At 41.1% G+C, this 13721-nt stretch overlaps 1 protein-coding gene across 2 annotated transcripts; it reads right to left on the reverse strand.

Moving 5' to 3' along the window:
• Window positions 1-407: 407 nt before the first annotated feature.
• LOC308099353 (uncharacterized protein) lies at window positions 408-13386 on the reverse strand. Of its 2 annotated transcripts, none has more exons than XM_080448097.1 (13): window positions 13287-13386; window positions 12495-12527; window positions 11563-11779; window positions 7619-8255; window positions 6127-6241; window positions 5941-5981; window positions 4564-4594; window positions 3738-3888; window positions 3275-3416; window positions 2513-2618; window positions 2291-2421; window positions 2051-2146; window positions 408-1391 (listed from the first exon to the last, which is right to left on the reverse strand). In XM_080448097.1, exons 1-13 carry the CDS (start codon window positions 13309-13311, stop codon window positions 957-959), a joined length of 2160 nt encoding a protein of 719 aa, XP_080304223.1. In that variant the 5' UTR covers window positions 13312-13386; the 3' UTR covers window positions 408-956. The 2 variants fall into 2 exon arrangements, with proteins under 2 accessions (XP_080304223.1, XP_080304224.1); XM_080448098.1 differs by lacking the exon at window positions 408-1391 and adding an exon at window positions 1419-1971 and having other exon boundaries at window positions 2028-2146.
• Window positions 13387-13721: the final 335 nt, after the last annotated feature.

A 13721-nucleotide genomic window follows, 5' to 3' on the forward strand; every position in this document is an offset into this window, starting at 1 on the left:
ATCACTGGATAACTCCAGAGCCCAGAGGGTTGTCATGTGGAGAATTTCTACATCTTGGGAGGGACAAAAAAAAGGGAAAACATGTATACATTCCAACAAAAAACAAAACGCTGTTTCAAGTTCAAGCAAGAACAATTAATTTACAAGCTTGTGTTGAAGGCAATGGCTGACGAAGATCGGCGCTCTATGGAGCGCACCTTTCTAATTTTGGTTGTTTAAAGCAAAATGTGCCAAAATGTACATGTAGACTACCTTAAACAGTTACAGCTACTTAGATTTCTTACTTCTTAATACTAATTACATGGCCATTTTCTTACTCATACAGACAATCTGCACATCTGATCAATCCTAACGATTTTGCTAACATTTTATATGCAAGAAAAAAAAATACCTCAATGAAGCACCGATTTATTCAACAAGTTCATTTTTATTTGGACCGTAAGACAAAACAAGTTCTGTTATATTAGAGAGACCTATTCTACAGACATCAAAATCACTGCTTTGTCTTCTTTTCACATCACTCACAGAAGTAAAAACCCACACATTTCTCAGCACAAGGTTGGGAAAATTTTTATCTAGCATTTTCCATCAATCAGTGACCACTATCACTGACTGAAAGGGAAGTCACCCATCATAAGTGGGTCCATGCCATTGTGTCAACTCTCAGTGAATAAAAAATGTAACATACAATTCTCATCACTTGACAGATCTAAATTCCATCGGAAAAAAAATAAAGTTTAGAACAAAGGCACAAAAAAAAAGCCTATAAACAAAAATAAAAGTATACATTTTCAGGATTACAAGTATGTGCAAGAGCTTGGGGAGCCAGGGCGTGTGCCATCTTAATTTTATGCGGTTGGTGATGGGAGAGTCAGAATGGTTCTATTGGGAGCTGTTGACTGGTCCAGACAGGTTTAAAAAGGTCTAAAATTCACACTGGCGTTTGAAACAAATGTTCAGTCTAGGACCACCACTCCACTGGCATCGTCATTCTTTAACTCATCTTCCACCTCCGTTGCCACTATTCCTTCATCCTCCTCCTCCTCTTCCAGGTCACCCTCTACTCCCTCGTCACCAACCTCATCAGCCACCACAAAACCCTCCTCGTCTCCATCTCCGACCTCAAAACCTTCCTCATGTTCTCCCTCCTCCTCCTCCTCCTCCTCTACTCCCAATTCCTCCTCCATCTTCTCTTCCTCTGTCTTGTCACCCTCAACCGCCTCTTGAACAATCTCTCCCTCAATCTTTCCCTCATCCTCGGTAGGCTCCACCTCTGCTTCTGCCTCCACCTCCGCCTGGTCGTCATTGGTCAGCTCCATCTCTGAAACCTCCATAGCCATGGAATCCTCGGGATCCTGGTCATCTTGGTTACCAACGAAGGGATTCTCCCCCTGCCAAAAGGAAGTGGATTAAAAGCAACTAATTAGGTTTCACTGAATAATTCAAAAAAGTATCAAACAACCATATTGTATGAATACGTTAAAGGCAGGGCAACAGATCATTTAAACACTGGAAATTTAAATAATGTGACTATGTTATAATTTGGCATTCTCACAAAGAATAAATATGTTATATACAATTTGGAAATCAATTTTAACAGGTAAATCTCCCCTAATAACGCTTTGTGATGTCAGGAGTGGAAGAAGATTAACCCAGGGAAACTCACCCAAGCTCTGTATAAACCATTACAAGGACACTCATCAATATACATATAATTTCACAGTTAACATTAGATTGGCTTCCACAGCATTGCAAATGTAGCTGCTTTTGAATGGGAGACATTTACATTTATTTATAAGTACACTGATGGCATGAGCTGCTTTTTTCAGTTATTGAGAACTTCATATTTTAAGTAATTTCCAATTTTTTAAAAAGCAACAGATATTGTCGTCTAGATATGGACTAGTGTGTAAATATCTCATGTTGTCCCTTATCTGCTGCCCTAACTTAAAATGATTTCAGTACAAAAATCTTGAAAAGTATTTGCTTTTTTGAATTTATTTAACTTGGAAAACAAGCAAGCATACGCAATGCAAAAGAACGTGTTTACCTTGAGGTAACTGTCCAGCTTCTTGCCAATGACCTTGTGGTTAAGAATGCTACGAGCGACTGACAGACTGGACCTCTTCGACTGTTCCATCATGCCCTTTGGTTATACAAAGGATAAACAAAGTCATTCAAAATGTCAGAGGGTAAAACAAACAATCAATAATCATCATCATAAGATAAATTCTGCAGACCAGAGAACTTGCTAAATATTTATCTTGTAATTACAACTGATGTCCAGTACCTTTCGGTTGTAGTTGTGGTCAGGGGACTTGATGTGTTTCTGAATCAGATGGTGTTGCATGGGAATGAACACATCACATGCCGCACAGTGGGCCGCCTCCACCTTTTTCATGAAGTGTTCCATGCCCAGCTCTACAGAAGAGAACAGAGTGAAGACGTTCAGAATACTTTCAAAGTGTACTACAACCGTTGTCTTCCACATGCAAAGTACTGATGCCTTTACCTCTGGTGAGGTCCTGTTCCTTGTAGACCTGGCATATGGCAGCACTGTGGTTCTCCAACTGACCCGTCCTCTGCTCGGTTTTCTTATACTTATTCATCAGATACTCCTAGAACACACCCATACACTTTCCTTGTGACCAATGTTATGAGTAAAAGCTAAAAAGCCACCCAAAACCAGTGGTGGAAAAAGTACTCAAATTCTTTACTTTAGTAAAAGTACCAATACTGCAATATAAAACTACTCTGTTACAAGTAAAAGTCCAGAATTCAAAATTTACTTGAGTAAAAGTACTAAAGTATTGGCATCAAAATGTACTTAAAGTACCAAAAGTAAAAGTACTAAATATTTGAAAATAGCAGATCTACAAGCTCACAACGCATCGCATCGCGACGCGTTGTGAGCTTGTAGATCGGCTACATTCAAATAGCCTAGGTATAAAATAGGGTTAAACTGATTAAGGTATGTTTCATTATATCATAATTTATATCTGAAAAGTAACTAGTAACTAAAGTTTTCAAATAAATGTAGTGGAGTAAAAGTACAATATTTGCCTCTGAAATGTAGTGGAGTAGAAGTAAAAGTATTGGAAATTGGAAATACTCAAGTAAAGTACAAATACCTCAAAATTGTACATAAGTACAGTACTTAAGTAAATGTACTTAGTTACTTTCCACCACTGCCCAAAACACACATGTACAGCTGCGCTAATGTAAGGGGGCTAACCCCAGGTATACTGTATGCTCATGGGTGTTCAAGTCTCACCTGTAGAAAGTCTGTGGTGGGTTTGGACAGATTGCTGGAGAGGAACTTGAAGTGGTCCTTGTGGAAGCGGCTCTCGAGATGAGTGGCCATGTCTTCTTTGTAGAACGAGCGGAACTTACACACAGAGCACGCAAACATGGCTCTGCATGACAGGAAAAGAAAGAATGAGTCACATTTAAGAGGTTAAAGTTATTAAACAGTGGTTGACATGAAGTGTGAGTTTAGTGTGAAGTCAGTAGAAATTGAAATACTCCCGCATTACCATCATTCATGGCTATATTTCACCATCTGATAGGGAGATGGATAGAATTGTCGACAAATAGGAAAGGCAAAAAGAGTGCAATCAATTGGAAAGAAGTGAAACTAGAGAACGAAGAAGAAAAGGTATCAGAATGGGAGAAAGAGGAGAGGATACTAAGGAGTAGAAGCAAGATTCGAATTAGGTGATGTAGGTAGTTCTGACCTCTCGGTAGGGGATAGTTTGCTCCCTGACCTTTCAAGGAAGCCTCTCCTCCTCCTTAGTTTGGGGTTTCTCTCCTGGCCTTGGTTTGGGGTCTGTTTGCCCTGTGGCTTCTTCTTTGCCTCAGAGTTCTCCTCCTGCTCAGTTGGAGCTGCTGTGGGGAGTGTGTATAGGACACTGTTAGAGGAGCATGATATGGAGAAAATATTCAGTGTGTGATAGATTTGTTGGAGATGGCGACATGAGATGCGATAAGACTAAGAGTTATGTATACAATTTCCATGTCTGATAGTCAATGTTCCCTGTTCCTGACTGCGTCGCAGCGCACACAACTAAAATTCATAGCGCAATAACAAGGTTTGTGTATTGTATTCGCCACATGGTCAACAGTAATCCACAAAAAAAGTCCCACAGCTGTCGTCGTAGCAGCTCTTTCAACTTGCTGAAGTGCTCAGCAACTTTTTCCCTGTGATTCCTTTGAGCAGCCATGCAGTTTTCAGCATTGTAAAGTGGTGGCTGCCTTACAGGTGCAGTTGGGGGGGAAATACTACCTCCCCAACATAAACAAACCAGCATGCGGAATAGAGTAAGAATGTTTACTTGAGTAGAATTAAAAAACGTTCAGTTAACCCACGGTTTTCCACATTTAGATTTCAAGTGAGAAAGACGATTTTCTAATTGTTTGAATGAATTGTTTTCATTTTGCCGGTGAATATCAGTGATGATAAAATCTGATTATGTAGCTCTACTGTTAAGTGTTTTAGCATGCATCTGATGAAAAAAGAAAGAGTAGAAGACGTGTGCAGTGAAAGGCAGGAGGAGCACTTACTTTTCTCCCCTTCTGATGCAGGCTTACTACTCTGTTGAAAGGATAGAAAGATTACCATTAAAAAACTAAGTAAGGAAAGTTTCACGCCACTGGCCTTCAACTCATCCGAACTAGGAACAGTCGGAAACTATTGAACAGTGCCCAGGGAGCAGTTATGGGTTCAGTGTCTTGCTCAAGGACACATCAACACAATGCTGAAGGAGGCAGGATCGAACTGGGAACTGGTTCGTCCTCTTGAGCAGTTACTGTAACAGAATACTTTTTGGGGTAATGGAATAACCTCAAAGTACTCGGTTACCTTTTCCAAATTAACACATTGCGTGCCAATCGCGTAGATCTACGCGAACCTAAATAATTGCGCAGCGTGCCAGTCGCGTTTCCGGAAACGGAAATATCCGTATCCGGAGATTTTCGTTCCCATCCGCCTCCACTCTTCTCTGGGCGTCTCACACAGCTACCCTGTGTGTCTACAAACAGTTGAACGTGCGATTTTAAGGTATTTAGCGAGGTCTGTGGCGACGTGAAAAAAACAACAATAAATCGCTGGAACTGGTGAGTACATTATGATATTAAACTCTGGCATGGAATGTGTTAATGGTGTTACTACGATACATTTAAAGCCTAATTTGTTGCCACAAAGGAAAATCCTGTGCCGTTTCCTGATCAATTAACAAGCTTGTCTCTATCAACGGAGACATGCACGGATGTTACACAGAAATCAGTGACCGGGCCAGCAGTCTGTGGTGATTGCGTAATCATTCTATTCAACGGGTCACCACTTATGGTGTGACACACGGGCCGGCTGACAGCTGGTCTTGTTTTATTACATTAATTTGTCGCACCCGTGCGACATGGCAGAGATTGAGAGACGACAGAGGTTGCCCTTTAGTACAGTCGTGGAAGTATTCACACTATTTTTGGATTTATTGGTAAAAGGAGGAGAACGTCACTGCAAATAGCCTTGGTGAAGCCCAGCACAGCTCCACCTCCACAACACTGGTGGTCACTCTGGCAGGCTTGCTTTTGATTTGATTTTGGGAAAAGATAGTAAAAAAAAGTAAAAGAAGTAAAATCCATATAACTTAAACCCAGGATAACACATTAAAGTGTAATTAAACACTTGTTTCCAATGTGGTCCTGCAGCTGCACTCTTGATCAAACTTCCTCGCAGAGGGGTTTTAATTGTCGGTAACGCAAAAATGTTTTAACAAGTTTTTTTCCTCAGAGCAAGACATTGAACCCCTAACTGCTCGCCAGGTGCTGATCAACAACTGCCCACTGCTCCTAACAGTAAGGATGGGTTAAATGCATAGGGACATTTCCTAAAAGCATAACTCATAATGATTATAATAATGACACCAATCTAAATGTACTCACTGCAGCTGGACTCTTGGCATCGCCATTTTTCTCCACCAACTCTGTTGAGACAGAGACGGTTGACATCAGCCATCACCCAACAAACAGTGAATAAATCACGCCAGAGAGACTTGGTGTGTACATATGTGACTAGTGTAATGTGGCCTCCCAACATGTCAAATCTTTACTGGGTGTGTGTATGTATACCTTGGGTGCCCTCTGTCCCTACAGTCTCTGTCTTGTTCATCTTAGATTCCGGCTCATCAGCTGCAGGTACCGTTGGCTTCCTCTTCTTCTGGCCATCCCGCTGCGGTTTCACCTGCTACAGGGTAACATACAGTGAACTTGCTCTCCCACAAGCATGTGCAGAAAGTTTGAAACACTGGCAAAATAATTCATGCCAGTTCCATGCCAGGGCAAGAATTGAGTTCTAGCGTGAACTCAAGTCAATGGAGAGCCCCTTAATTTAAGGCCAATAAAAAAATCTTGATGTCAGAACCAATCAGCTACTTTATTTTTATGGAAAATAACCTCAGTGGGCAATATGTAACATCATGGGATAAAACTGGAGGCTCCAGTTTAGTGCTAAGGGCACTGTTAACTCATGTCTAACATTCTGTAAACCCCAAATTCATGCTCACGTCTCACATTGTGACAGAAAACCTGATGGACGCAACAGCACAATAAACCAGAACCTGCGGTTTTAGACCACGGCATCACCTATTTCCTCCAAAGGCTAGTCATATATATATAATTAATCAACAATTAGCCAATGGGTTCTGAGATTTAAAGTATTTATCCTAGTGACACCAATTGGCTTCTAGCTCACTGTATGACTGGACTTCAAACATGCACCATATGCAAAACGGGACAATACAGATTGAACAGAGTTTGGTTTCATGCACCAAATATCACAATATCATTAAGCTGAAATTGGTACTATAAAGATAATGTGTGTAGGACATTTTCAGTAATATATCACAATTTGTTGTGCCGACATATTCTGACAGCCATTGATTTTTAAAAAAATAAATAAAGGTAACTCTTTCAATTAAGTCTAGGAGGAAAGTACTTAAAAACTATGGGAAATATGCCAATAGAGAGCCATACACAGGGGCTAAAAGAAATAATTACACCAATAGTCATTGGAAATGACTTTTTTTTAAACAAATCCAACACAGGTCATCTTTATAGCTTTGCAGTGCTGTTCACCCAATCTTAAAATCACTTTCACTTTCAATCCATATCTTCACACACTTTAAATATCAACAATCTTCCTTCTATGGGCAGTCCTCATCACTAGTATTAGTCTTATCCTACGGACACCCAAGGGTGGAAGAAAAAAGCCAAATAAAAACCAAAGGGAATCTGTGGAAAACACTTCCAGATATGTACTGGGCTGGCAGATGAGGATGATTTCCTGGGCACTTAAAAGTGGGACACGGGCACTTAAAAGTGGGACACGGGCATTTAGCTCCATGGAGCCTTTCTGGACTGGACAGTTGACATTAGGGGACAGAAGTGGTCGTAAATGTGAGATACAGATAGAGGTCATATGGGGCTAGTTGACACGTAAAATAGATTTGAATATGTCAGATTGGCTAGCCCAATAGTTGAGGGGATTGAAGGATATCATTAAACAGGTCTTAACTTGTGCCCGGTGCAGATGGGGCTGGCAAGTCTGACTCGAGGTACTTACTCGGTTGAGGGGTCTCTTGCGGCCTCGCTGGCGGCCGGCCCGTGGGCCCCCTCCAAAATGCCTCCCAGGGAAGTCGTGAGGCCCTTGGGCAGATCCCTGATGGAATCCCCCACTCTCGGGGTACATGCGGTTGGACAGGAGGGATGGGAGCTTGCCCCTACCACCTCCTTGAGAGTGGCCATAATGGGAGCGGCCACCACTGCCACCTCCCCGCCCTCCTCCTCCTCCTCCTCCTCCCCCCTGTGGAGCGGGGTCAGACCTGCGGCCCCCTCCTCCAGCTCCACGGCCCCCGGCATTTCCACCCCTTCTGGGGGAGCGTCTGCCTGCTCCGGCCCATCCTCCACCTCCTCCTCCACCTCCTCCTGAACCTCCTCCTAGGCCACTGCTGAAGGAGTCTCTCATATCCTGTCGCATTTTAGCGACTCCATAGGACGAGGAGGGGCCGTCGAAGCCTCCTCCTCCCCCAAGCCCAATTCCCCCTCCGAAGCCTGAGCTGCCACGCTGACCCATCAACATGCTGTCCCCCCGGCCATCGCCGTAACCATAGCTACTGCCGCCGCCAGATCTGTAGAGATCTCGGGAGGAGGGTGAAGGGTGAGAGGAAGGGTGCGAGTCGTAGGACTCGTACTGCTCAAACCTGCGGGGGAGGGAGGGAGGAAGGGTGGCAGAGAAGAGCAGAGGATGAGGGAGGGAGTCAGGTTTGGATTTCTCCACCTGCTCTTCCTTCTCCTCCACATTCTCAGTTTCTCTCTCCCTTTTATCTTTAGCTCCCATTTTTATTTGATGATGAACCATGAAGGCAACATCATACACTGACGATCCACAACAGATGAACATACTGGGTGTGGTCAGTTGTGGCACAGCAATGATTTCCCCTCTTAACTTGGTTTACAAAAATGCACTGGAGTTCTTCCCACAACACATCTCTGCAGGAGCACCTGCTGGAGGTTAAAAGGATACTAGTAGTCAGTGATGTTAGACACAAACATGTAACTTTTGAGGTTCGGTCAAACTAATTGGCAAAGCCAGGGGGGAAACTGGGGAGAGCATAAATTGGTCATATAGAAAAGGACAAGAGGCTTGTCCATTCATGATTCATGGTCTCTTGTCTCTCGTGTCTTAATACTTAACCATGAGATGTTATTATCTTGGGGAATCAAATGGCTCATATCCTAATAACAGAAAGGGGTTTGATGGAACCCAAATCTCTTTTCAGTGGATACGGCAGTGGTCCTTGGCATTGCTAAAGTTCAGTTTGACACGGATATGCCACACCAACACCTGTGAACTCTCACCTCTCTCATGCAACCTACATCCAGGAGACAGGGTTAGGTCACATGGAGGATGAGAAATAAAAAAAAAATGGGTAAAAAAAAAAAAGAAAGAAAGAAAGGACAAGACAAAGGCAATGTTGACCAAGGCAAGATGCTACCTAAACTGGGAAATGTAATGTATGAAACAGAGGCTGGCCTTAATTATACATCCATAAGACAGACCCTGCCTGTTACTATCATGTTTGAAGCTTAAACGGGAATGCCCCTCAATAGTATTCCTTGAGTCCAAAAACTTAACATGAACACTTCAACACCACCACTCTCACACCATACAGTATAGAACTAAAACCACAGCTGTGGAGATGAAAACCTTTAATTCAACAATACTAAAATAAAGTGGCGATAAACTATGATTATAATTTTTTTAAGTGACTGGCTTCTTCCATTACAACCGTTGCTAACCTCATCAAATTCCTCAACTTGAAAACACAGTTCTCAGATCAATGCTACATAAGAGTTGATCTGACTTGATCAATACTATATTGACATTACCCTTCACGTCCACACATTCTGAAACATGTAACACTGTATCCTTTTTTTATTTTATGATAAAGTTAATTAATGACAGGAACTGAAAAAGAGAGAAATGGGTAAAGCCTGCATTCTAGACTACTCATAATGAGTCTCATATCCACATTATTAATTTAGAATCAGCAGAAGGGTAGTGGAGGGTTTCTGTCACATGTGTGTTGCTCCACCAATTGACACTGTCTGCACATATCAACGTGTTTGAGAAATTGCCAATGGCGTAGTCTTTAGTCGTAAAACAGATACGAATGCCACAACTGTTGGTTATTGGAGAACCCTCTAGTTCTTCTATAGCAACAAGCTACTACATTGCTAGCTTGTTAAGAGTGCAAATATGCCTGGTGTGCGTAACTGGAGTTGCAAATGTTATAAGTTATGCGAGTGCAGAGGATTGGCATTTGCATGCATGGCATGCACGTGTTGGCATTTGCTTAACCAACTATATGCCGACTTGAGAATATTAAAACATTTCATCCCATTTAAGCTATAAATTATATTATAATAAATTATTAGAATGAATCAAATGAATAGTCTAATGCAAACCCGAGTCCTTGTACTACATGTGTATCGTTACACCCCTGGTAGTTTGTGTCATAGTGTGCTAATCATAGTCAGTCATTCTCTATGATTAGTAGGGGTGTAACGATACATTTTAACAACGATTCGATACGTATCACGATACTTGGTTGTCGATACGATACATGAACGATACAGATTAATTTAGAACGATACGATATGTTTCGATTCAGTGATTTAGTCGATACGATACATGAACGATACAGGACAGGTTAATTTAGAACGATACGATTCGATTCAATGACTTAAAATCGATATAGTAACTATTTATTTACCCAAAAATTCTGTGTGAAAAATAAATACCTGGATACTGGATATAAACCCCTCTTTCTCTTTTTTTCTTCTTAAAAGTACTTAGTTTGATATAATTGATTATTTGCATTGCAGAACGATTCGATACGATTATTTGCATTGCAAAACGATTCGATACGATACAAAGTCAAACGATACGATATTTAGCTGTTTGCATATCGATATAGTAGATCGTTGAAAATTCAAAACGATGCATCGATGCAGTTACTGTATCGTTACGGGCCTAATGATTAGCCTAATTTCTTTAATCGACACCACCATTCTATAGTTAACCGTTAAAACCGCTAGGCCTACAAACACAAGTGATAGTGGCAACACTTAAGGTACTGTAGTCAGTGTACTGTAGACTATTGGAATTTGGAAATACTGAAGCATTATGATCTCATTCAGTCGGATATATTGTTCCTCTGCACCATCATAACCTGCATTCCATTCTATTAAAAGGTTATATCTTATAAAAGTAGCCAATGTTGCTGATGTCTGTATAATTATACTCCAACCAGATGATCGGTGAACAGCCTGTTCAGAATCCCTCAACTAAGAATATGCTTGATAGTTATGAGAACATTTTTGCAGTCTACTTGTTGGCGCTGAGTAAGACCTATTGGGTTGAAACACGTCTATTGTTCTGCCTGGGTGAGGTAAATAAAATGTGAAAGGGACATTTATTGAGTGCTGGCCATTTTCTCAGTAGCAGTCTACTTGTGCCATAGCAAAGTGAGAAAGGAGATATTAGACTTGATGAGATGAATTTAAATCATTACAGACTTCTAGGCTACATCCAAGTACCAGGGGATGCTCTACGTATTGAAATTACAGTCTTCTAGGCTACATCCAAGTACCTGGGATGCTATACGTATAAGCATGGCTTTGAATGTACATGCAAGATGAAGTCAAGTATCTTGACATGAGAGTGTGATTAATGAAGAGCAACAGTTAATATGACAAACATGACTACGTTAACATTTTTCACTATAACGATTGCATTATCCAAATTTGCCTGCTCATGACCATACTGACTTTCCATTAATATGTAGAGAACATACAAAGAATTGACATTTTAAATGGTCCATTAACCATTAATTGGGCGATTGTGTCCGTGGGTACAACGCTCAGTCAATATGAAGCATGTCTAAAATGCTTATTAAGCAATTGATTTTATGCCTGAGAAGCAGTGGTCTGTGCGTGCATTACCTCTCACTGCGAGCAGACTTCATCCCTCCTTCCAATTGTGTTAGCATGTCGAGGCGCTGGTTAATTTTTGCGATGACTGCATCTGCGCCTGTCGTGGAGAGCAGTGAGCCCCCAGAGAGACCCCTCTTCATCTGCCCACCACCTCCATAACCTCCCAGCCCTGACATGGAGTCCTTATAACCTCCTCCACCTCCATACAGATCGAAGCTGTTGGAGCCTGGCAGGGAGATCAAGAGACAATTCAATATCATAATAACCACAATCAATTAAGTTAGGCAATCTGTGTTTTTAACAACTTGAACCCCAGCATCCGTATTGTGGGGAAAGTTTTCACTGAAAATAGCAGATCGACAAGCTTACAAATTACAATGCGACGCGTCGTATTGTTTCCCAGAAATAACAGAAAACTGAAAAGACAGACACTAGTATTGAGCTCTGAGGGTCTCCGGTTACCCAAGTGGGGTTTAAGTGGTTAAATACTGTGGAATAAAAGTGAAATTATGGTGTCTGCATTTCTTTACCAGAGAGAGAGAGAGAGAGAGAGAGAGAGAGAGAGAGAGAGAACAGATGCATTCAACAGCCATCACCCTTGCATAAAGACAATAGTATTGTAATCAGCCTGCTAGGTGACAAAAGACTTGGCCCGGTGACTTGTTTTGGTTCATACCTAAAGATGAATTCCTGCTCTAGGACAAAAGCCAGGATACTTAAAAAGTGTTGACTGATCAACACCTCAATAGCAGAAACATCAGACAACCCAATGAACATTGTGGCTATCTCCTGGCTCCACTGTGTCTCTCTCCCTTCAAATACAATCAATTAGAATGAGCTTGTACATTTCGTTTTTTAGTCTTCATAGTACATATATATATACATGTTTTATAACCACATCCAGGACCCGATTACACGACAATTGCAAAGTGACTTCTCACCTCTGTTGCCTGATCCTCCCCAACTTGAATACCCTTAAAGAAAAGAACGAGCACAATGAAATATTAATGTTAATATCACATTAGACATAATGAACAATATATGATGATTAGAACAATACTCTAAAATACTCTTTTGCGTGTAGGTTAGCAGACTTGGCGGCCATTTTATTTAGCTTTCACATTATTTAATGAGTGACTCCATCCATTTGGTAAATACGTTTTAATTTTTTACTTCAGCGAGCAGCTAACAAACCAGAGCAATTTTGTTAGCTTGCTAGAGAGTAGGTATTCGTGAGTAGCAGTGTCTGTGGATGATGATTTATTTATTGACTGACTGAGGCATTTATTGAAAAAACAAGGCATGCAATAGTATGATCAAATACAAGTATACACATTAAATATCAAAATGGATAAAAAACACAACAAAAGCCCGAAGCCTTATTTCCAGTGTGGATCCTTAACGCTAAACAGCTAGTAGCTAGCTACCATTGTTCACATTACCCGAGTGTTGTCGATCTGTTAGCTTTAGCTATTAATGTGAGGTTAGCTACATGAAAACAGTGACCACAAATTCATCACCACTTTAATTGTCAACAAACTAAATAACATTACTAAAGGTAAATAATGAGAGGTCGCACTGCGGTTTACGAGCCACACAAAGCAACCAACGTTAGCTGGTGGGCGAATATATTAGCTTATTTTATTAACAGTTTACATGAGCAATCCTTTTAAATATACGGCTGTAATATAACCATAATGTTGGCGCATAATGAACATAATATTTCTATTCACCAGAACCGTAGTTTCGTCCGTCCATAGCTTTGAATGTACGCTGCGTTCCTCTTCCAATGAGCTCTGATTCACCAGACTCAGTCGCGCACCACTGAAAGAATCAGCTTTTCTCAATGTTGCCAGATCTTGCGAGAGAAACAAGCAACCAAGTCTATGAAAACAAGCCCAAAAGAAGCAAGCACTTCTCCATTGGCTATTTGAAAATAGCCGATCTACAAGAGCTTGTAGATCTGCTATTTCCCCCCAAAAAAAGTCTTGAAGATCTTTTTTAAAACATTGGAATCTTTTTTGAAACATTTTAACAACACTAATCTTGTATGGCATAAAATATGTTCATATGTCTGTGGCCCCTTTCTCCAAAATACAAAAAAGGTAAACAGGGTCCCGAAAGAGGCTAGGCGGTCTGCAGAAAAATATATATTAATGTGGTGGTCC

This window comes from Gymnoscopelus braueri (genome assembly GCF_963280865.1).
Source record: "Gymnoscopelus braueri genome assembly, chromosome: 2".
Taxonomy (NCBI): domain Eukaryota; kingdom Metazoa; phylum Chordata; class Actinopteri; order Myctophiformes; family Myctophidae; genus Gymnoscopelus; species Gymnoscopelus braueri.